Genomic DNA, 26,152 nt, shown 5'->3' with positions numbered 1-26,152 from the left:
GGAGGGGAGTGGAGTGGAGGAGAGGAGAGGAGAGGAGAGGAGAGGAGAGGAGAGGAGTGGAGAGGAGAGGAGAGGGGAGGAGAGGAGCTTCAAAACTACTTATGCACAAATAAAGGAGAAGCAGCAACCTTACATATTATTCATTATTAATCAGACTTATTTTCTCACATGGCATTAGTCACATGTTACTTGAGATTTTAAAGCAATTTCTACCTTTAAGTAAATATTGGTCACGTCAAAATTATATACAGAATTAAGGATTAATTCACGAGAGAGATTTTAGACTTTGAGTAGATTTTTTCCTATTAGTGCCTCATAACAAAGTAATTGTTGAATTAGTAAAACATTTGTCAACCCCAGTAAGCAATTATAGTTAATACATATAAAACAAATTACTGCTCCATTTTAGAACGTGAATAGCGAAAGTTTGACATGAGGTTCTAATTATCTACTCAACGTGAGTCATGCCAAAACCGGTGGGACAAATCATATCTTAACTCCTAATGCTAATGTGACCCTGCTGAATACAGCTTCCCTGCGTCATGGCACCAACCCTGAGAGCAGAGCGCCCAGTGGGATTTGCACAGGTGCAACAGCTGGCCCATGTTCATGAGAAGTTCAAGGGTGAGGGTGCAAACTGCAAAACGAGAACAAATGCAACTAGCCAGCTGAAGCGATTCAGCCAAGGGGGTCAAACCTCTAACAGAAATAACTAACAGCTTCTTTTCTACACCGCTGTGAGCAAATACGCACACTGTGTCAAAAATAAGAGCTAGTACTCCAAACTTACCTGAAAAGAGATAGAAGAACAGGCACCAATGAGGGGTTTTTGGCTGACAGGTTTTCATACATGAACTATGGACCCTGAGAGATGCTACACACCCCTACCTCCTACTAACTCACTGTTGGCAGTGAAAAGGAGGACTGACACCAGTGATTTTTTTTTAAAACCTGTTAAATAATTCAGGGCTTTCTCTCTCGCACAGCTGTTCTTCAGCAGTTTTCATGGAGTGATGTGGGTGCTGTGGGCAGAATTAGCTCTTAGCTTTGAGAGGTGAACGTAACTTTCTATTACATTACATGCTGAAAAGCATGCATTATAACTGACACAAATACTGAATTTCACAGGAAACAGTGAAGAATTAAAAGTATAAAAAGGATAATAAAGAGTCATTTTAATGTGTTTCCAACACACATGTCAAATGGAAACCAAGAAATAAATTCTGCACTTTGATTTATGAACAAGCTCACCAGGGATCTAGATGACTTGTCTTAAGATATCTTGCATTTTTGCATTCCTGTGCCAGGAGCTCGGTTCTCTAAACTCACTTTCTACATTCAAGGAAAGTATCTTCTCTGGTGGATTTGCTGGCATCAGCACCGTCTAAGGGCCAGGCAACAGTGCGATCCAGCTGGGTTGGGGGCTGTAAAAACACAGAAGTGCACAGACAGTGCTTGCCTTGAAACATCTACAATCCAGACAGGACACAAAAGCAGAGGGAAATATTAAGATTCAGTGTATTAGGAAAGGCTCAGAGAAAAGGAGCGTCTAGGCTGTATTGAGCTGGGGTGCAATACTGAATCACAATGTTCAGTTACTTGCTTCTGTAGCTTCTCATCTCTTCTCAGACGGCTAGAAGTTTCTCTTTAGGTAGCTCGCAAGTGACAGAGACACTGTCCGTCTCCTCTTGTATCAGGCCCAACAAATCCATACCTTTCTCAAATACTCTCCCTTGTTCTTTCCCCTTTGAAATTGGCCTAACAGAATGTCTGTGGATGATGGCTGTGTCCTGGAAGATCTCCTCTGCTTGCACACAAATCCCACATAAAGTAAGAAAATTAACACAGAATGACTTCTTGATTTAGTGTATATCACATCTCTCCCTCTCTCCATCCTATTTTCACCATTAGTGCTAGAAGTCACTGAAGAGAAGTTGTTTTGCCGCTGTTTCCAAATGCCTCAAACCTGACAGGTGGAACCTCTGTGCATGCCTAATACGTACCAGAGGTCCTGGCTGTTGGAAATATCCTGAAAGCTTTTGGACCGAGCTGCTAGCATGCATGCCTGAAAAAGTGGATTTGCCAAGCAGTGGTATCCGGATTATGAGACCCAAATTACTACCAAAAGAGCTTTTTATTTTATTTTCAAGACATTCTTTCAGTGTCAACAGAGAGGGGCCACAAAAATACTCAGGTCAAATGCTTACGTGACAAACCGGTTAGCAATGGCATTTGCACTTCTGCAAGAAGTGTTAATGTTGAGACACCTCTTGCTGATCTCAGGAAGCAGGAACCAGGAAGCATACTTAGAAATGTAAGCAAAAAGAGAGTTCAGAACGACTGAAAAAGAAGGTGTCCAATTATTGTAACAAGCCAGATGTCTGCAGCCAAAGGACTAGGGAGGGTCTACACCAGATATACGTGGTACTGCAAGAGGAAATGCACTGCAGAAGAAATCCAAATATAGCATGTAAAGGTATGTTGGACTAAGGGAACATAGATGCAGCTAATGAATGACATTTCCATGGATGCTGACTTATGCTTGGCATATGGAAAAGCAATTAGCCAATTAAGAAAATTACATTAGAAGACAAGAAGTAATAATGGTACAGTGTTACACAAAAGGAACTGATTTTAGATACAAAAGGAAACCATAGCCTGGTTTCTGTGGATTCAGGCTGCAGGGCAATTGGGACCCTGCTGTACACTGTACATCCTGTTACGCTTGTCACGACACTGCCCTACAGTGAATGAATATATGAATGCAGAAAACAATCCTGTATCAGGGTTTAAACCCAAAAAAAGCCAAATAAACTGAGAAAGGCAATTAGCTGCCTGACTGAGAGACTGGAAACTGACCCTGGAAAAACCTTTACTGTGTCTGATGCACAGGGAACTGCATCTCATGGAAACAACTGTGGTTCCTGGCATACTGGCAGCCATCAGCAGGTGAACCCTGAAGAAAGGAGACAGAAAAGAAAGCCAGTGGGAGCTCCCCACTGATGCTCTTCAACATGAGGATCTCACTGGATGCCCTGCGCAAGTAGAAAGATGAAGCTCCTGTTTAAGAACAATCAGCATCTCTGTCAGCAGCATATTAGATCCATAGCTGAGCACCTCTGCAGATAGGTACACATTTCAGGTGAAGTTCTCTAATGATTATTCAGCACATTAAATGTTTACTTTATTGGTACCTTACTGCTTGATTTTTTTATGTATCACAGTAAGTCTTTTGGAGGGAAAAATCCTATTAGTTTTTTGCACTGATGACATAGCATACTTCCTACTAGGAAAAAAAACCTGAGCAACAGAAAGAACCAGAACATGATAAATTGAAGGGGAGGTCTGCAGGAATACCCCTGAGATAGCTTCATGAAATCTGCTCCTGCAGGTACCAATAGAAGCATCAGGGTAAATAAACAGGTTAGAAAGTAGAACATTGGCTCACTAATGTTGTCATAGTAAGAAATAACTACTCACATGCAGAAAAGTTTCCTCCCAGGGGCTGGCAGGCAAGGTATGCTCAAGGCTAGGTGGTTGGTGGACCACAATATGAAAAAGCGATCTATGCAGGGAAACTTGAAAATCTTCTTTGTCTCTCAGCAACTGGTCAATCTTTCATGCACCAAGGAGTATTAACTCTCCATGGTCAAAGCACACCAATCCTGAATTAAATGTGTTCTTCTGTCAGCTGGAGGTATCTGCACAGCCGTGATGGTATTTGCTGACAAAATCCAGCCTAACTTATTATGAGTTAGGGTAATGACATAAGACCAGGGACCACACCTCATCCTGGTCCTTGTTTATGCCCTTTGTATAAGAGGATCTCAGACCTTTGCTTTTGATATATGTTGAACATAATCTTAATTAACTGTCACTCTGTTAAAAGAAACCTTCTAATAATGGCTTAAAAAATTAATTTGATGAGATATTTCATCCTCATCTTTGCCTTTCCACAGAGGATGCAATGATTTAGGACTTCCATACAATTTCTGCAGATATCAATAAAGGCCTGATAGCAAGGAAATTGAATTGTCGCAAACTCCAAGAACAAGAACTACAAATGGGTATATCTTGACTGAATGCCAATGTTTAAACAGGAAAGCGACATCTAATTCCCAAGACAGAGCAACAGCAGAGACAGTCCAGTCACAGAGGTCTCCCAAAATAGCACAGGGTGCAGATGGAGCCACACAAATGCTTCTAACATAAGGTACTTTTAGTGTGCAACAGATTTAATGAAGTTTAAAACAGAAGCATCAAGTGAGATATTGTCACACCAATTAAAACAAATGTCTTGGTGAAATGGATCTGAATGTATGAAAACATATGAAACGTATGTGAATGTATGAAAACATATGTGAACACTGTTCATTTCAAAGCCCCTATTATTTGACTTGACTCTACATAAAGAAGCACAAGATTTCCAGTAACAGAGATCATCATTCAAAGCCTAGCCAAACACTGGGAAATATCCAGAGAGGTTATGACCTAACTATCCACATCCTGGACTAAGAATTTCAAAACAAAAAAAGCCACTCACATTGTTATTTATGCTGAAATATCACCCAACTTTTCTACCATTTCTGAGTTCCAAAATATACTAATCATCTTCACAGGAATACATTATTTATTTCATTTTAACAGCTTTCATATACAACCTCCAACTGTGGAAGGAATAATGAACAAAAACATGTTAGGGTAAAGTATCTAAAGAGCAGAGTGCTCCTGAAGGGTTTGATTTACATCTGCAGGGATTTAGCATCAGCATTTGGAAATTGCAAAAGTCTATATTCCCCTCTCCAAACTCAAATTTTTTCAGCTCATAAACCTTTTGGGGATTTATAACAGCTTGCTTTGCAGTGTCTCCTGCATCCCATATGCTAGGGAGATCCATTTTATTACTATTATTAGAAAATTATAGAGGCCAAAATTTGTGAGCACTGACCCAAATATAGAGGATACTACCTCAGAATTAAACACAACCAAAAAAAGGTACAAATCCAAGGTGAAAGTAGCTATTTGTACCACAAACAGTAACATAAACAAAAAAAACCCTCTATAAACATGGGATCGCTTTGGCAGTGGTCCTAACTCAGAGAAGAGAACATGACAGTGAAGGTTTCAGAGATGAATGCAGTCACTGTGTGACATGTAGGAGGCAGCGAGGGAAGGGAAGCAAAGCAAGTGAGAAATATTTTTCTCATTTTCCATAACCTGGTGGGTTTTTCTCATATCTAAAATATCAAGACCCTATTAGCAAATCTTAGGAGAGCTAGCATAATGTCATGTAAGTCTGATATTTAACCTTTACTCATTCTCAGAGCTACATATCGTATCTTTTTGAATTGAGAACAGAAAGCAAGGTTCTGTGACTGCTTTTGCTAAATACTCCTTGCACAACATGGGCAGATACCCAGCTAAACCTTGTATTCTACCTCCATGAAACAGCCTAACAACGCACCTTCTACCTGCTCATGTAAAAGAGAACTGCTGTTACATGCATCAAAGCTTTAGAGAGCAAAAAAAATCTAGTGCATTTAGGAAACAGTGAGCTACCAACTGTAGGCAGTTCTCTCTCACTAAACCAGTACCAGTGGTACATCACCACAGTGTATGCAATGGCTTAGCTGTAGCACCAGCAATGATATACGCAGGAGAGCTTTTATGACTTTCAGGCCGCATCAATCACAATCTATTTAAAATTAAATATCCTTTACATAAATTAATATCCTAATAAAGTATAAACACTTCAGAGTGTTTACAATAACTGTATCATTGTACAAAAAAAATGAAACTCTTGTAAAAAGGAATAACTGAATTTCATGATGTTGTTGACGTTCAATATTTCCAAAGTAACAAAACTGATACTTCAACCTACTTTTGAGAAGTCTTTGAAATCAAGAGCTGCCACTACCTAAAAAGTAAAATTTTTTGCTCTTCTCCAAGAAAATTACATAGCAAAACACAAATGTTAATTTTTACCTTTTGACTAAATACATGACCCACCAATTCAATGCAATATTTCTTGTCAATTACCACAGCTGCTGTTGTAGAACCTTTCACTCTTTGCTATAGCTAAAAAAACAAAGCGACAGGAAAAACTGTGAGCTCTGAAGAGGAAATACAGTATCATTTTCTTATTGTTATCCAGAATGACATAGGATAGATGTGGAAAACCATCTTTGACTTTTTCCAGATGTCCATGGAACTGTATCAGCATTCCAGCTTTGGTTTAGGTGGATGTATGTTCTGTGAACTTCCTTGCTCAGGATTTTCTTTTTTATCATATATGAGAGAATTTTGACAATGTTTCAGTGGGGACATGAAAAGTCATAAAAATAATTTAAAAATTCATGTATCATAGGTGTTGTGTAATCTAATTTGTGGAAGGGCTATTGAGAGAACAGGATGGTAATGAAAAGGTGCTATTTTCACTCTCAAGGAAATGCAGTTTCATGAGCTGAAATTCATTTTGGTTAAAAGTCCTCATAAAAATATGATATGATGAGAGTACAGTAGCAGAACATAGGGCCAGTCCTGCGTGGCTGTAGAACTGCTACGCTGGGCAGAACCATGGCTCACACCTATATGCCAACAAGACAAATCTGATCTCAGCCAATCCCAAAAGTTTTCATTTACAAACTGCCTAAAATTCTTAATGACACTTAGAGGTAGGACTGGAAAGTGAAGGGTTTATTTGAATCAGCGTTGTAACCAAAAAATTATTCCTATATGTCAATTCCCTCCCCCAAATCTTGTTGAGGCAACAGCTACATGAGTAGTAGCCTCAAGGACTGCAGAAAAGCAAGTCCACCATGGACTCTGAGCTGCTTAACCAGAGACTGGTGGACAATATGCATGTATATCTGCTGACTTCCCCCCTGCTTTCATGCATCCTCTCCTCCCGCACATTTCACGGCTACTGAGCATCTGACCAAGGAGAAGTACAAGTTCAAGAAGTCACTGCTGCTCAGTATTTCCATTCTGCAGAAAACAGTGATTTACTGTGTGACAAATATATGCACTGTGGATAACAATACTAAAATTATTTCCATCTTGATAATAAAAACACTGACTTCTTTTTTCTGTTAGATCTTAAAGTATTGCACCCCCTATAATCTTGCTTCCTTTATACCTCTCTGCACATTTTTGGAAGCACCCATACTTGGAGTAAAAAAAGTTGAGCTTCTATGCCATTGTCCACGACAGAGTACCTTTCTTCCTCACTGGTACTTCCAATTTTTTAAACTTTGGAAAATTTCATGGAATTTTATTATTGCAAAAACAGTGCTGCAATGTCCTCCCCCCGTTTAGCAAGGTTGCCTAATGGGGTAATTCAATCAGCCTGATTCCTGAAATTGCACAGGTTGCTGTGCAGTACTAAAATTTAATAATCACAGAAAGCTCCTGCTGTAATGAATGAGGCCCCTGAAAATGAAAATGTGCGTGTTTACATAAACAGAAAGAAATTGCACACAATCTGATAGCAGTTTAAAAGTCATCCCTTGGCCCCTTCACACAGTATTGATTGTCAGTGTTTCTGCCAGTCTTGTACTTTATTCTAAAGCAAACGTAAAACAACAGTTAGCCAAGAATAAGGTAAAGGATAACTATGAAATAATGAGAACAGGGAGATCAAGAAGTGTTACAAAGTTAGAACTGTTGCCAGCACAACAACATCAGCTCCAATTATTTTTCACTCTTGCGATGTTTGTCTGGGGTATCAGTTGCAGTTTGGGAGAGTCCCTACCTCACATCTGCATGTATACAGGAAAAAGTTAGCCACAAAAAAATATTTTTATCTCCTTTCTATTAAAGCAACAACAAAAAAAAAAACAACAAAAAAAAGTCCATACTTATAAATAAGACTTTCACCAGTATCTTTGTCATTCCACAAGTTTTATACTGCAGCTGTGTTTCATTAGCACTAGACCACCACACCCTCCAGGTGGATGTAAGATTTTTAGGACCATTAAAAACCACCTCAGCACCTAAACTAAGAACTGTGTTTCTAAGAATGATGGTAAGTTGCTAGACTCTATAATGGAGCCTGTTCTGGGTGTAATTTGAGTCCTTTGACATTTCCATGGTGGAGGTAAGAACATGGGTTCTCTCATGAAACATTACATTATTCACAGACAAACCTGTGGGGTCTAGAAAAAGCAGGAATTTCCTGGAACCTGCTATGTAGCCATCTGTGGCGTCACCAACAAACCGCAGGGACACAATTCATGACCAGGTCAAACTCTGCTGGCTGTAAAGGATGAGTTACAAATCATCCTTTTGCATTTCAGCATTCTAAACTTGTGTGCCAAAAAGACCCTGACAAAGAATTTTCTACATGACATTTCTTGACTTTGTAGGTAAGGTGATGCATGAACAAAAATGCATAAAATGTTATCAGTTCTTATCACTGTGTCCTTTGTATTGGGGGCTGGCTGTCTTCTTTTGAAATGTAGGACTATATGCATTACATAAATATACTAGTAGGAGCTTTTATTAATTAATGTACTCTGAATTACATTACTCCTGATTCCCTTCTGGAACTACTTCTATATACTCTTCTACACCCCAAAAAGTTTGAGAAAACTCATATCAGCCACTGGCTGAAGTGCATCACAAATGCTGTTCAGTGTTTCACGCTACTTCAGTGTAAAAACAGTGTTAAAATTGTTTTCAGTTTTAAAATAGGCATTTGGTATCACTGATGATATCTGGAAATCAAGTTCATTCTCTAGTCACTGGACTTTGAAAGATAGTGTGTTCTACTCTCCTTATTTCTAGACACATAAAAATAGCATTAGAGTTTTGTCATGAAATATTTTTCATTTGCTACAACTTTCACTGATGCTGTTGGAAATCTTTCTGGTGTTAGTCTAGAGGATGACCATAAGATCTCTGAAAATCAGTTTATTGATTGCTTTAAACAAATCCCTAAAGGAATGCAGTATGATAAAATTCGGCAGTAAACACAGTGTATGTGAATGGAAATGGTGCAATGCTCCAGATCTAGGTATCAGGAAAATGCTAGAGTTGTAATGAAACAAAAGAGGGATGTTTAAGATTTTGGATATCAAGTCTACCCTTCTAAACTCATCTAATGAGTTCTCTTCCTTTCCAAAGATGTGAAGGGTATTTTTTCTTCTTTTGCGAGTATTAAGGAATTTTTCTTATTTATTTTGCTCTGTCTTAAACACAAGCATGACAGATGTGCTGCACATTGTTTACGCAAAAGGTGTAAGGTACAGTGCCTTCTTGCATCCTGTGTGGTTACTGATTCAGACTTGTATATCTGGCAGAAACTGAAGGGAATTTTAAGACAGATTTTCCATTTGGAAGTAAACCTGAAGCATGCAAGCTCACATTCTATTTGACCCAGGTTTAGGACTATGTTCTAACACACTGACGCAGCAGAGCCCACCAAGGCATTTTAAGTCCAAGTCGGTGAAGAAAACATTTCTTTCCAGATGGCTCCAAGCCATACTTATGTGAGCAACGCCTTTTGCTTTGTTTCATGGGGTGATTGTTTTACATCACAGATTCCACGAACAGCTCGGTAAACCCAGTCCTTTCAACTCAAGGTTAACCTCAAGTCAAGAGCTAGTTTTTGTCCTGAGCAGCCTCCAGCCCACACTGGAAGGGAAGCCCACCCGCTCGTGGTGCTCCACTGCCAGGGATGGCCCCTTACAGCTGCCACCCCCAGGCATGACACCTCACCTGTGCTTGCAGCCGAGATGGCCAGCTAGCAGTCCAGCCATGGTAGTGTGGCTGTGGTGAGCAGCTGTCATCATCTCAACTCAAATTTGCTGTTTGCTTCCCAGCTGAGACCCAGGTCGCGCTGCTGATTTAAAGCATGAAGAGGTGCAGAAGGCTCAAGCCCAAGGGCTCAGACTCAGGGACCAAAACCCCCTCAAACTTACAACGTAGGCACAGGCACATGCAAAGGCTCACAGTATCACACTAACAAATCAGGTTTTCTAGAAATACTCAAAATGATTACGTGATGAAGAGCAATACAGAAAGAAGTAAACAGCCAAACAGAAACAACAAATCCTCAGAAATAAAAGTGAAATATTTATTCTCAGTGGAAAGCATTTGTCTAAACAGTGTCCAACACACAAATATATAGTTTCCTATTCCTGAACAGTAAATCTACAGTAAGACTCCCCAGTAAAATATTTATGTTACAGTGATTTGAATGATCAACAAGGGAACATTTCAACATGGTGCTCTACACCAGCCCAGAGATGCTGGCTGCTAAAGCACCATGGTGTTGGTCCTTACATACCCCATACCGCTACAGCAAAACACTGCCAATGTGCCAAGATAACCACTGTAACAGCAAGGCTGGTGTTGGTGTGAAGGTCTAACCCTGTAGACAAGTTTTCTCACTGTAAGTGTGTGAGCAGCCTGTTTCTGACTTTGTTGGTCTTCAAAAACTTTTCACAATATGGAAAACAGGTTTTCTAGTAACTTGGGTCTTGAAAGCAGTTGGCAATGCAAACTGTCTGATAAGCTTTTCATAGGAAGGTTAAGCATATAACTAGGGGACAAGCCAAGGAGCGGCTACTTCCAAAATACAGAAGGCTACTCTTTGTATGTTTGCGACTTAATTTACTAAGAGTGTTAACTAAGGGTATAAATCAATAAAAAAGTTACTTTCTTCTCCTTTCATTTCTTTCACACACATGTTCTGCCCTCCTCTCTGCTATTCAAGTTTTATCAAGTGCCTTCTCCTTCACAGCTGGCCTTGGTTTCTTCCTCACATTGGCTACTTCTGTTCTTTCCTTTAAGAGAGCAGTCGGAGACAGACAACGGCTACTCTCTCTCTCCTACCAACAGCCCTAAAACAAGTTGACAGTGATGGTCACATTTTTTTTCTACTACCCCGCAGTCGGGTATACTCATCCTAGCTACAACTGGGACACAAAATAGAAAACTGCCCAAGTCTGCATCACAGCGTCAGCAGTCACACTGGGTGCTTCCTTGGGTGCAATCTGAGAATACCTTCCAAAGTCCATCAGCTTCAGAAGGAAGCTGTACATCCCATGGGCCACGCAGCATTTTCCCAGCTCTTCTCTCCAATGCAAATCTGACTGTCAAAACCACAAACTGTGAGTGGCAGTGAGAAGGATCATCTCCTATGTCAGGTTCTCTGAAATGGTGGAACACAAGTCGGTATGCTAACATCATCACAGTGTAATTATACATACTATACAGAAGGTGTTATATATCAGGGCTGAAAATGAATATTTAGAATATTGCTCAATTTTCACATGGCAGCATGTGAGTCCAGAAATAAAGACTCTGTAAGTACAACAAACACCAACCTTCTGAACTGCTAGGCAGTAATACCCAGCAGGAAATTAAGCAGGACTTATCATACATGCCTAAGAAGCAATTCCAGAAGCTTCTATTTCCCCAGTCATAAATTTCCTGGCTGCATAAAGTTGCACTAAAAGTGTTGAAGAAATGTTGACATTCAATGTGTACTGAATTAAAGGAAAATTAACTTTCAAGTGAAAAAAACCCTATTGTTGCAAGTTTCTGGTGAGGCAAAAAAAAGCATGCTCACACCTTTGACTGATTAAAAGCTTATCACAGCATGTGTTCCACATGCTATACATTCTTGACTCTTGGAAACATTTAAGTGACAGTCAGAAATGGTCATGTACAACCACATGCCTTTCTAGGACCTTGTGTAATGACCATATTTGTGCCACCACAACCTGAAGTCACAGCGGCTTTTATGGCTAAACATTCTTTTCAGTCCCAAGTTCTCCTTGAACTCCATAGAGAAATTCCTTTTTACATATTTCATGACTCAGACACTGCCTATCACCTATGCAAGAAACAGCACACTATGAAACCAGAGAATGATAGGAACTACATTAACTTTTTTTTTTCTTAAAGTCATGTCTCATGCCTTTCAATCATTTGTTAGGTTTTCAGAGGTACTTGCCACATGAAGCAGTACGACAGGAGTTTCAGCTATGAATGCTCTACTGCAATCCATGTGTGCACTACTTGTTCTTATCTCCGCAGAATTTTCTCCCTCATGGGAGATTTGGATAAATGATTGTTCATTGCTTTTAAGCTCATTATTCTGCAAGGATAGTTGCTGGTAAGAGGGAAACTCTGAAGAAATCCTATTCTCATTATTCTTTAAGCTGTGGTATCTCCGTAAGCCTGAAGCCATACAGTCAACTCCTGCTGCAGACCATAGAGTACATGCAGACCACAGAACAGGAAAAGCCCCTTCTCAGAGGAGTTTACAAGCGAAGTCAAGGCAGGGTTTTTTCAGTCCACATGGCACAGGGGACATGGAAGTACCACGAAGAGACTTGCTGCTTGGGGTAAGAAGGACAAAATTCATATTTTGACTTTGAATAAAGAACAGTAGTTTTCACATTTCCCTTTCATTTTTATAAAGTTATATTAACTTGTATTCTGGAAACATTTTCAGCTTCTCATATGCTCAGCCTTTAGTATCTGGCTAATAATACAAGCAACAAAGCTTCAGATAGCTTGGTGAGGACATACCACAAAGCCAAAACACATGAAATAACTGATCTCTCATAAAAAAATGAACAAAAAGTCTTTCCAGGTAGCTAGCTGTCTGTACTGATTTAATAATCAATAAAGACTGTAGCTCAGAACTTCAAAAATATGTAGGTATCTGAATTCCATTAAAACTAGATTTTTATATTACGGGATTTAGCATTGTCAGTCTTGCATGGCTGCCAGAGAGCACGCAGAATCTGTACAATCTCTTCTATTAAAATATTGGCGTATAATTTTTTTTCCCCACTGAACCACCACTCACTACTTTGGAACTTGTCTAGTTAAACGTCTAACACTGTAAATTCCTACTGTATTTGCTGTAGTAGTGTTGTGGTTTAACCCCAGCCAGCAACTAAGCACCACACAGCCGCTCACTCACCAACCCCCCACCCAGTGGGATGGGGGAGAGAATTGGGAAAAGAAGTAAAACTCCTGGGTTGAGAGAAGAACGGTTTAATAGAACAGAAAAGAAGAAACTAATAATGATAATGATAACACTAATAAAATGACAACAGCAATAATAAAAGGATTGGAATGTACAAATGATGCACAGTGCAATTGCTCACCACCCGCCGATCGACACCCAGTTAGTCCCCGAGCAATGATCCACCTGTCCCCACTCCTCCCAGTTCCTATACTAGATGGGACGTCACATGGTATGGAATACCCCGTTGGCCAGTTTGGGTCAGCTGCCCTGGCTGTGTCCTGTGCCAACTTCTTGTGCCCCTCCAGCTTTCTCGCTGGCTGGGCATAAGCTGAAAAAATCCTTGACTTTAGTCTAAACACTACTGAGCAACAACTGAAAACATCAGTGTTATCAACATTCTTCTCATACTGAACTCAAAACATAGCACCGTACCATACCAGCTACTAGATAATCAATTAACTCTATCCCAGCTGAAACGAGGACAAGTAGACATCACAGGCTTAGACAATGTCGAGTTCAACACATATATCCCCTCAACAAAAGGTTATTCTGACTCTTCTGCAGTACTACAGCTGGTTGTTCCATCCTACAAAAACTTTGCTAAACTGGGTATTCCACCATTGTTCTTGAAACGCATTAATTTCCAAACCTTGTCCTCTTGCCGCTCGTACAGACACCACACAAACATAATAGAATGAACTGTTTCTGAAACATTTAAAGACATTTTTTTTCAGTCAGACTTAGGCCAAGATTATAATCTTTGAGATGACACACAAAAATATGAAGAAAATGCAGATGTTCTGCAAGATAATGTCTACTCTTAATGGCATAAAGGTTTGCTTTTAAACACACATTTTCAAATGGAGATAAGCTTACAGATGACATCTATTTTAGTTTCAACTACAACAGCCCAAGGCAATTGCTAAGGAGATGAAACAATTCAGTCTCTACACAGAATAAAGAAATGTGAGAAAATGAGGTCAAAAGAAGGGCTCAGGTTTGAGGTAGACCCCTGAAAGCTGAAACAAAGACCTCATTCAACAAAAAAGGAAGAGTATGTTACACATATGATGGAGGTGACTGAAGATCTCACAACTTTGCCACTAAACCAGTTGTTTGGAAGGCACCTTGAGCATCTGCCTGGTCAGTGAGAAATGGATGTGTTTGTTAGGGAAGAATGAGCTGGTTTGTCTGGGATGCAAGTGCTTGAGCACTGTTTAATGTGGGTAACTGTTACCTTTGATTTTGGTAAGTAAAACCATTCCAGAGGACACAGTGACTTTTTCAGTATTCAAATGAATTGTTTACTTTGCTATGACTTCTGAAACAGAATCTTCTTATATAAAATTATTAGTTTTCTTAGTGCCATTTGGGTTAATTTCATTTCATATGAAGTAACATTCTTGAAATTAAAATTGTCAAAATTATCAAGACAATTCATGGTCAGGAAGTTAACAAAATATTTGTTTCATGAAATAGTATTTCAAATTTTCAATATTTTGAAAATATTTGTTCATGGCAGCCTCTTGTGAAATGTTGTGTCCAAAGAGCTGACGAGCCTATAAGACATGCTCAGACTCCAGGCAGGAGTTGGGCCAGTAAGTCATGGTATCTGAAAGACCTGCACGCATCTGCCACCCACCTTTGAAACAGAAATATGAAACTCTGTATGAAATCTCTTAATCTTTTGCCCCTCTGTAAGTAAAACCAGCATCTTTATTTCCGATGGGTTAATAAATGTAACTAGAAATACAGTAGCCTTTACAGATGCAGTACTTTTCAAAAGCAGCACAACCTTAAAAGCATACTCAGGAGGGTATAAAAGACATGAAATCTCACCAGGTATATGGGAAAAAGTAATTATTAATTCCTATGAAAATCAGCTGCAGTCCTGAGTCTGAGCTTTCAATAAACGGTGAAATCTAATCTATTTGTACTGGGTATTGCTGCTTCCTAATATAACCCAAAACCTCAGGGACACACTGGTAGCAATGCAAACACAGGATGATGTTTTAGCCAAGAAATAATTTCAAGATTTATCTAAAGCAGAAAGTTATTATGATTCCACAATGGTGGCATGCATTTGTTTGACATTCACCATGGCATACTGGGGACAGAGAAGTATCTGAATTTAGTTCCCATGATCTAACAGAGAAGCTATCTAGGCAACTTGGTGCTTTAAGCCTATTCTCCCTTTTTCTTCACGTAACCATTTTGTAAATAAAGCACCCAAACTATACACAGTAAACAAATGCAGAGATTCATAGACAGTCTTTAAAAGGATTTCAAGGTATCTATTTCAGCTCCATCAGTTCTATTATCTGATGTATAAGAAAAATATCCAGAAATACCTTAAATGCCTCTTTCGGTATTCTAACGAACATTGAATACAAACTCAGTTAGCAAATAGTTGAACTATTCTTAGTTGCATTTCTCATGGACTAAAATACTGTTCTGAAAGAATAAGCATTTCAGCAGATCCATTTGCAGAATTCAAGACCAAGAGATGGTAGAGTCAGCACAAAATAAAAAATGGATATACACCACTACAACTAAGAGAAAAAGGAATTTTTACAGACTGACTAAAACCAAGAAGAGGATACACTTACAGAGGAGTAGTATGATGAGGAATAATTGCATAAATTTATCAGAAGTAAAGTTTAAAATGAACATTGTGGAAAACATTCCTCTGCCGGAAATGCCATTTTTAAGATGTTTACAATTAGTCCTAGGAAAGAACTATAGTGTGCATACTGAAGAATGAGACTTTATATTACCTTGTGATCTAATTTTCCATTGCCCGTCTCACAGATTCTATACTCAAAAGATGTTACCTAATCCGATAATCAGAATTTTATTCCATCAGAAGTACAAATTTAATAATGGAATTGTATTACTGCATGAATACTACTACATCTCAAAATTAGATTCTGTGTTATATGGAGATACCATCAGTGAAACAAGACTGATTGCCTAGCTCTTGATGGCTTAAGAAGATTAGCGCAGCTCACCCTTTCTGTATTTATTCTTTCCCTCTCCTATATGAGCTCTGATTTAAAAAAGAAACAATCTTGGAGGTGTTCAATGTTAGTTCCATACAATGCAGCTGTGGCTAACCAGAAAGCTTTCATTAAGCTAAATAAGGAGTTCTAACAACAAAATTTTATTAGTGCTAGGCAATACTCATAAGGGTCTGAAGAAACAAGAACCCTCTGTTGGCTAAACATTTTTAAACACCTCTATCAACCCACCAACATACATCTCCTATATAACTTCAAGAATGCTGTAGCATTTTGTAGCCACCCTGAAAGAGAAGGTATATGAGCTCTAAAAGAGGAAGGGGATGAAAAAAATAACTGAAGAAGTTAAACATTCCAGGACTTACTTATCCTAAACACTATCTACCAGCTGATTTTGAATAACATAAGTTCAAGATAAGAGCAGAATATTTTAAAATGAGCCTGAAATTCTACATGTCTGCTTTGCTCTTGCAGATGGCCCAAATTAAACTGCTTCTAGATGTAAAAGATAAAGGGATGGTTGTTCTTCATTTCCAAAATGAAACTATAACTGTATAAGGTTTAAGAGGTGATAGTCTGTATCACACCTCTAATTCAAACATTTTTCAAGTGTTTCTATTACCAAAATGAAAATATTTTCAGAAGCTTTAATACAGCAGTGTGAAAAGAAAAACTAAAACCAGAAAATGATCTTTTGATTCAAAAGTTGGCATTTGAACATACTAGACAAACTAACCTACAGAATTTGAAGACAAAGGTACATCCCCTTCTCACCCACTTCTGAAACTGTGAGGAGTTAGATTATTAACTACACAAAGGCAACAAATTTTAAAAAATACAGAATTAAGTTGAAACATTTATTCATTCATTCCTGAGGTGAAAATTATGGAGTTGTAGAATCAGCTTTAATTTCCCTGCAGGATGAAAGCAAGAGAGGGAGCAATAACTGTAGGAACGCACAAAAACTTCACATGCTTTATCATAGCAAAAATAAGCAATTGAACATAAACCAAAATAATTGCAAGGTTTTTTCTCCTTTCTGCTATTACACTTTTTTCCTTTCCTCCTCATATTGTCTTTTTACTCAGCCTAGAAAGTAGTGCATCAAAAGTGCACATTTACAGTACTTACTCTCACCTCATATACATGAGAGCAATATATAGAATAGAATAGACCAGACCAGACCAGACCATTTCAGTTGGAAGGGACCTACAATGATCATCTAGTCCAAGGGCCTGACCACTTCAGGGCTGACCAAAAGTTAAAGCATGTTGCTAAGGGCATTGTCCAAATGCCTCTTAAACACTGACAGGCTTGGGGCATCAACCACCTCTCTAGGAAGCCCGTCCCAGGGTTTGACCACCCTCTCGGTAAAGAAATGCTTCCAGACATCCAATCTGAACCTCTCCTTGCTGCAGCACTGAACCATTCCCACGCATCCTGTCCCTGGATCCCAGGGACAAGAGCTCAGCACCTCCCTCCCCACCTCCCCTCCTCAGGAAGCTGCAGAGAGCAATGAGGTCTCCCCTCAGCCTCCTTCTCTCCAGACAAGACGAGCCCAAAGTCCTCAGCCGCTCCTCAGAGGACATGCCTTCCAGCCCGCTCACCGGCTTGGTTGTCCTCCTCTGGACGCGCTCAACGACCTTCACATCCTTCTAAAATGGTGGTGCCCAGCACTGTGCACAGTGCTCAAGATGAGGCCGCACCAATGCTGAATACAGCGGGATGATCCCCTCTTTTGACTGGCTGGTCATGCTGTGTTTGATGCACCCCAGGGTGCGGTTTGCCTTCTTGGCTATCAAGGCTCACTGCTCCCAACCACCACCCCCAGATCCCTTTCTGCAGGGCTGTTCTCCAGCCACTGGTCTCCCAGTTTATACTTGCGCCTGCCATTAATCCATCCTAGTTGCAGAATCCAGCATTTCCACTTGTGAAATTTCATCCCATTAATCACTGCCTAATGCTCCAATCTATCTAGATCCCTCTGCAAGGCATCTTGTCCCTCAAGAGAGTCAACAGCACCTCCCAGTTTGGTATCACCAGCAAACTTGCTAAAGATCCATTCAACTCCTGCATCCAGATCGTTGATAAATATACTGAACAAGACTGGCCCTAGAACTGAGCCCTGAGGAGCGCTGCTGGTGACCGGTCACCAGCCAGATGCAGCCCCATTCACTACAAACAACCCTTTGAGCTCTGCCCTTCAGCCAGTTCTTCACCCAGCGCACCGTAAACCACCTCATCCCACAGTTGGACAACTTGTCCAGAAGGATGCTGTGACGGACAGTTATCAAAAGCCTTACTAACATCCAGAAAAACTACATCCACCTCCTCCCTTTCATCCACTAGGCAGGCGACCTTATCATAGACGGATATCAAATTAGTTAAACACGGCTTTCCCTTTGTGAACCCATGTTGACTGTGCCTGATGATTACATTATTCTATAAATGCCTTTCAACAGTACCCAGTACAATCTTCCCCGCAATTTTTTACAGGAACTGAGGTTAGACTAACAGGTCTGTAGTTCCCTGGGTCTTCCCTCACACCCTTCTTGTAAATTGGAATAACACTGGCCAGCTTCCAGTCAGTAGGGACCTCCCCACACTCCCAAGACCCAAGAGTAGATGATAAAGAGGGGTCCTGCCATAACATCCACTAGTTCCTTCAGAACTCTATGGTTTAATTTATTTAAACTCAGGGAGATATTACAATTCCAGCAAAATCAAAACAAAGTTTAAATTTAAAGGGAAAATCAAACATTTTAGTATATCCAAAACCCCTTAAAGGTCGTATTTGCAGATGGCCCTGTAAGAGGGGCCACAAGCAAATTGGGAGGCAGAATTCAGAACAGTCTTGATAAATAAAACCATTTTGGAAGAAAAAGGGCAAACATAAATCTCCAATATACCGTAAGAATACTCACCTACATAAATATGGGATTTAAAAAATGGTCTATTCTGCAGAAAAGGATTTGTGGGTTACAATGAATCATAAATAAAGTGTGAGACAATGCTACTGTTGCAAAGAGTACCATATAGTAATACATGAACAGGGAGTGCCACTTGCAGACACTTGGGTAATGGTTATACTTCAGTATGTGCTAGTAAATTCTCAGCTGAAATACTGCCTAGCTTTGGGGACTGAACTTCAAGAAATATCTGGAGCACTTGGAGAAAACAGAAATAGACTAACAACGGTAACACTAACCTCCTTTCTGGAAAACATGATGCATGAAGAAAGTATGGAGGGACTGAAGTTAAAGAGGAGAGAAAGAGAGGAAAGAGTACATATGACAGACATGGCTGCAACTTTCAAACACATAATAGGTAACCATAAAGATTAATGGAAAGTTTTTCTCCATTTCTGGATAAGGCTGAAGGAGGAACACAGGCTATTTTGTCTAATGGGAGAAAAACTTCCTAATGATAAGCATCAGAAAAGACTGTAGAATATTTCCAGTGGGGCACATAGGGCTTAAGAATAAGACAAACAGCTGTAAGAAAATGCTTTATTAATAGTTGATCCGGGTCTGGATAGGGAAACAGAAAACTCCAGTCTTCCAGTCTACACTTCTGTACTTCTTATTGAGTGAAAAGAGTTGAATAAACATTAACACCTAACTCTAAAATGCAGAGATCATGACACTGTGCAGACACTACGGGCACAGTGCTGTCATTTCTCCAGCTATGGCTTAGCACACTGCTGTAGTCAGTTTTGCAAAGCATTATTCATATGGCTGGGGAACAGGAAATACAGTGGGGGTGTGTCACCAAATAATTACAAGCAGAAGTACTACCAACCTACTTTCTGGAGCAGGAATTCTGTCTCCTCCTCACCTACACAGTACCATGTATGCTCTGGTGCCATTTAATGACAATAATTGATCTTACTGCCTGATCTAGCAAAGGCCTTGGCCTTTTCTGTCCCCTTCATTCACAACGGTCTTTATACCTTCTTTTACTTCTCCTTCAGCACCCTGGGGGTCCAGCATCCATTATGCCAGTATCACATTCCTCTCTTCGTTAGCTTCACCTGAAGCTCATGAACTATAGCCCTGCAAACATATTCAGGCACTGAAATTCAACAGCTGAATTCTTCATATTGCTAAACAGTTAAAACAATCTTGGAGGAACTTTGGTTGGCCAACTTCCTCTCTGCCAAACAACTCGGGCACAGTTTGGGAGTTTCTGTGGGACGAATACCATTTCCAACAGGAAACTTCAACCCACCCTCTGCGCCCAGAAGGCAAAGACAGCTTAAGGGTGAGGACGTGGGTCATCTCACATCAACTGGCCTTGGTGTCAGAGAGCAAGCTGAGGCACGTTTGATGTACTACTACAGCCATACCCATTGTCCTGTGAGGCCCCAAGTAAGGAAACCATTATTAACGGCAGCTAGAATAGAAGCTGTTGCACTCAGCAACTGTCAATAAACAGACAGAAAAGGTATGTTCTCTCTGTTTCTTCAGAAGGGGACTCTTCAGGATGAAGTAATTCTGTTAATCAGTTCCCACTGCAGACCCCGGTTCCCACCAAAGGAGGAAGAAAAAGCCAGTGGTTGCATCTGTCTTGGACAGTTAGGAACTCTCTACTCACACAAACAGTGTCTAGCTGATACAATTACTCTAATCTAAGTAAAAATCTTGTATTTTTAGCCATAAGAATGTTAAACAGATACAGGAAAGCAACTAATCTAGCTCACTCAATCAGTAATATACATCTTTGACAAAAAGAAAATTTAGACTCTGAAGGTCTGATTTGAACCAACAAAGCCCAAGACATTCCAGTTAAAACTGATATTTCATTAACACAATTATGCCTTTTACTTTAAGAAATGGTTTGAGTTAAAGGTGAAATGGTAATGCTTACTCCAGGTTTCCTTAGGATTTTGTTACTTTACGTCAAATGCTTTAATTCACATAAGGTTTCTTGTGTTGAATTGTACTACAACTGTTTACTCAAGTGGCAGCAGCATACTCTGTGATAAATTAAATGGACATTTATCAAAGGTAAGTTGACAGGTTTAAATGTTAAACGTAAGCATTGCAAGACAAGTACAAATAGTGTCTACCTGAAGGTTACATATCCAAATCACTGGATAGATATTTTAATTAACTTCTGCACAATAAAAAACATTTGCTTCTGAATTGTTGAAGAACATTTCCTGAGAGAGGAAGATACAAAATGTCATGCAATATATTTTTAAGTAGTGTTTACATAAAAATAAAAATCGAAAATCCTTCTTCCCATACAACACAGGCAAGAAAGAGACAAGTACTGTTTAGAAACGTAAATCTTGGGGTCAGGATTTAAAGTTAAGCAAACAAATTAAGAGAGTTCCATCAGATAGAGGCATAACACATGGGTAGAGAGGTTTTCGTTACTATATCTCATTTTATTCTTAATACATTGAATTATGATCTAAGAACACAAACATGTAGCCACCTCAGGTTCTGAGGGAATTTTGAGGAAGCCTAAAAGATGAAGACATACAATAGTCATTGCTAAACAATAGGAACAAAATAGGTAATAGACTTTTCATTTCTTAAATCCGTCTTGCCTGTCGTCTTGCCCAACTAACAGTAATTCTTAAAGCAACAAGCTGGGAAACAGAAGCAAGCTGCAAACCCACAGGAGCACAATGCTAAATGCCTTCTCATCAATGCTTCACCTTTCAAGCCACTGAAGCATTTGGACACTTAAAATGCTAATAACTTAAAGATTTTACTCACAGTTAAAACCAGGTTCAATAGTTTTTCCAGCTTCAAGACTGTTTATGGTAATCTGAAAGATGATGTGCAGCAGCAGAAATGATAGACTGGTGAAACACAGAGATTTTAATAATCGTCCTGTATGCCCTAAAAGACAAAATATACATACATATAGTTGGTGAATTTCTAAACACTGCTTAAAAGTTTTCAGTATAAAACCAGTAAAAATATCCTGACCAAGGATATTTCTACAAGTCAGTTCCAGATTACTCATGATTGTCCCTTAAGGGTCAAAATCATAGCAAAAACCATATTTAAGTTGGTTGTGTCTTTGAGTACTCTTTAATCACAAATCCCAATGACTGTCATTACCAATATTTCCTTTTACTTTTTGGATTTAAAAAAAAAAAAAAAAGTTTCTCAAGTCTCCAGATGGCAATTTTACATCAATAATAACATCACAATGCTTATCACCACATTACCTGGTACAAAGACAAAATATGGATGCTACTTCCAATCTGGAGAAAATAAAAACTTGTTAATCTAATTACTCTTTCCAAAACAAATTACTTGGGAGGGGGGGATAATGCCACAAAAGCCTCAATTTGGCTTGGGAGTATATACATACTTTCAAATGAATGCTTTGCTTTGTGCAGACTGCCCTCTTTCTCCTCCTTTAGAAGTTTTTGAAAATAATTTTCAGTACACACCAAAGAATCCTGTGCCAGATATACTTTCTCATAGTTCCTCTATGATTTACTGGATATCTATAGCCAAAAGCCAATAGAAAATGTTTGACGAGGACTTAGAAAATGCCTTATAAATCCTCTAGGAAACACTCAGCTTAATCACAGGCAGCCAAACTTGCAAGGTATGAATAAATAAAGTAAACCGTTAGTACTTCAGAAAATATGCATCTTCAAGAGTAAGTTGTATTGCTGAAAAAAGACAACATTAAATATCACCCTACCTTACCTATCTGCAAAAGTTCTATTTCCAAAGTATTTTATACCTAGATTTTACATGACCTGCTTCATGCATTTGAGAGTAATTTTTGTATTTACAGATTAAAAAAACCAGCACTGCTGGAATTCTTACCCAAGGCTACAAATAAAGCCAAGGCTATGGAGAGCAGAACTAGCAGAGTATACCTGGGAAATGTTGACTCTACATGCAGCCTGTTTCATTCTTACTTAATTCTGCATGTGTCTGTTATGAGCAACTACTAAAAAGAAGACGACGGTTCATATTCTGTATCTAGCCAGTAAATCAGCTTTTTGCTTTATATTTGTTATAGTTCAAGCTTGTGACCCATGGCCCGAATGGTAGTTTATAAAGCAAAGAATCAGATAAACATGATTCAACAATTTTAGAAAAAGTTATAGACTATCTCACTCCATTAGACTCAAAACTTTTGTTATATGATCACTATCTTGACTGTAAATTTTGAATACCAAATGCCTATAATGAACTTCCCCCCCCCCCTTTTTTTAAATAAGAAATTAGACAATTCAAACAAAATATAAAATGACAAGAATGAGCCTATGTAAGAATTTCTGTGATCTGAAAAGATACATTCACTAGATATGTGCTTTGTATGACCTAGTCACTAGTCTTTACTGGTAAGACACCAGAGTCTACACAGAAAGCAGACAACCTGGGCTCCAGAGCATTAAAAAACCAAAGAATAGATTTTAAATTCTTTGGATCAGAGGTCATTTTTCATTCCTCTTCTACAGAGGCTGGCCTGATGTCCTGGCTTAGGACAACCACCTCTAAGCACTATAAAAGCATAAGTAACAAAACCCCTCATATTTTCAAAATCATTAAAAGCATTAATATATCACAAGCTGCATGTTATTAAATCATTTGTTAAATGTGATGTCATATGAAATGCAATCCAAGGACTGCTAGCTTTTACAATTTTTTGGCAAGTTTCAGTATTTGGTGGTTTGTTCCTGCATTACCAGATCCCATGCTCATGGTATTATGTGAGCTGCATGTTCAGAATATACTAAAAAATTACGTATCTCAAAGCTGGAGACAAACAGTTTAACAACACAAACTCCATGGACTTAACAGCTCTGTTAAAATGTACAGATTTTAAAGACAGCCTGGTAATTTCTGAAGTTCTGAGTCACAAACTCTCCTCAATGCTCAAGAGTTAACAATTCAATAGATATCAATCACTGATTTTTTCATATAGAAGTGGATTTGGAAGTTTTTTGATAGAATCGTTTCAGTCAGCCTCCAAAGGAAAAAAAAAAAAGCAATACAATTAGCGCACATTCATTTCCCAAACTGTTTCCACATAAAGAAATAAAACTATTAAAAATCTTGGGTCCATCTTTCACTATTTCAATGGCCATGTCTCTCCAAAATTTATCTAAATTTTAGACTTCATTTTTTAAATCTTGAAAACAAACATATTTAAATTGTAGATTGAACAAAACATTTCTTTAACAAAGCCTTAACTTTTCCAATTGTCTTCCTTTTAGGAACTGTAGAAAATGTTGAAAATATATTTCTCAAAATGCTGAAATGTTGAAAAAAGATCTCCTCCTGCACAAAGCTAGGGAAAATTTTAAAGGACTATTAACACCCAAGATAATAAATAGTCTCTCAGTGTACTGGTAAATATGGCAGGGGAAACACACAGCTGGAAGGCAGCTAGACATGGGCATTGCAGGTTACAGCATTCCTCAAGGGCTGTTCCCTTCATGGCCATCAGTGGGACAGGACCACCATCAATGCTACTGAGGAGCCCTTTGCCTGCACCACATTCAGCTGTGCCAGCAGAAACTAGACACAAGAAGTATTTGGAGAAAAGTAAGAAATGCTATGCCCCTGATTTCAAAAGTTTTGGAGAGACATCAACAACTTGGGAGAAATGGGAGTACTAAAAATCAGTGAATTACTGGATACATAATTTATGCCAAGAAAGAAGTGACAGATTTGGATAAGTGATGAGTTTCAATTTATAGTGGGGTTTGGATAAATCCATTTGACGGTATTTTTACTTACTTTTTTTTCTTTCTGCTGGAAACAGTTCTAAATTACACAAAGAAAAAATTAACTGTATGTGTACAGAACTGAGATGATGAGAATAGAGACAGCTGAAATTAAACTCCTGAAATAAAATAGAGCTTCTTACGATGAGGAAGAAAGATTTTTGTCATACTTCTTTAATTTTCATTTATTCTAATTCACTCACAATTACAACCTGTGCTGACAGAACAGACACACAAGAGGACATTGCCCCAGCACACACTGAAAATCACAACACCGATTCCTTAATTCTGTCTTAGATGTACAGACGTGTGTATGTCCATTAAGGCTAAAATAAGAAAAATCTTCTGGCAAAACACCTGGGTTTGTAGCTTGTATGCTGGGTTCTGATTTTACTCACACCAGCGTGGTGCCACCAGCTTCAGCAAACTGTGGGGGGTGGAAAGGAGAGAGCAGATTTGCCTCAGAACTGGCCTGAAAGACGAAGAATAGTGGGTTTGCTTTCAGGTGCAGTGTGTCATTCCTAATGGCACCCAGTGGGACCAAAACCTGGCATATGGCTTTAGAAACGTACCCCGGTGTGTCCCAGAAACACACAGGGAGGCTGCTCCAGACTCCTTGTCCCTCCAGACGGCTCCTGGGAAAGGGCTTTCCCCCCTCCGATCAAGCCTACAGGAAGCTGGTCAGGATGCAAAGGCTTCATTACCCTCTTTCTCTCCAGACCAGCTGCAACACTAAACTGGACTCAAGAGGGCCAAAAGCTTTTCACACATGGCAGAGAAATCCATTTCTTATTTTTCAAAGGTAATCCAGCCAAGAGCCGGATTAGTGATGGCATGTCCCCCCCAGCCACAGGCATGTAACCTCAGTACAACTATTTGAACGTGTCTGACTAGGACTGCTGCTTTCAACAAACACATGCACCTCCTGACTGCCTACATCAAGATTGTACGCAAAGGTGGAGCCTGCTGCCCACTTCGTTTCCAACACAGAAAAACAGTACATTTGTGTTTAGAAAGGCAGTCCTGTGATCTTTTCTGCTACCCTTTTCCCTCCAAACAGCAGAGCATGACAGAATTTAAATTTTTTGTATGCCTGGAACTTCCTAAGAGCTTCTTCCAAAAGGGTGTGCTAATAGGACATCGGATAACTGAATGACCAATTGTCACTGAGACCTGCTTAAAAATCACATATATTAGCTTTTAAAATATAATCTGACCACGAGACTTAGGCTACTGCAAAGAGTCTCAACATATCATATGGTATCACATCACACTGTATTTCCAGTTCCTTGCAAGGTGCATTTTCATTCCACACTATTTTTTTTCTCTTTCTGATCTATTGTATGGGGCACAACAAAAAATCAGTTGAGTCTCTGCCAAAGTTAATAATACTGCTAACAATTTATCCTGATTTTT

General features: G+C 39.2%; 1 protein-coding gene across 1 annotated transcript in view; it reads right to left on the bottom strand.

Annotated features, from left to right (window-relative positions):
* The window catches only part of PIEZO2 (piezo-type mechanosensitive ion channel component 2), a gene marked incomplete at its 5' end in the record, with an annotated part of 254,536 nt that overhangs the window by 176,180 nt on the left and 52,204 nt on the right, over nt 1-26,152 (bottom strand). The window contains one exon of the mRNA XM_010584880.1: nt 21,747-21,872. Coding sequence (XP_010583182.1) covers nt 21,747-21,872 — 126 coding nt within the window. The remainder of the gene's footprint in view (nt 1-21,746; nt 21,873-26,152) is intronic.

This window comes from Haliaeetus leucocephalus, unplaced genomic scaffold, assembly GCF_000737465.1.
Source record: "Haliaeetus leucocephalus isolate CR32 unplaced genomic scaffold, Haliaeetus_leucocephalus-4.0 Scaffold1007, whole genome shotgun sequence".
Taxonomy (NCBI): Eukaryota; Metazoa; Chordata; class Aves; order Accipitriformes; family Accipitridae; genus Haliaeetus; species Haliaeetus leucocephalus.
This window is presented reverse-complemented; position numbering and strand designations above follow the sequence as displayed.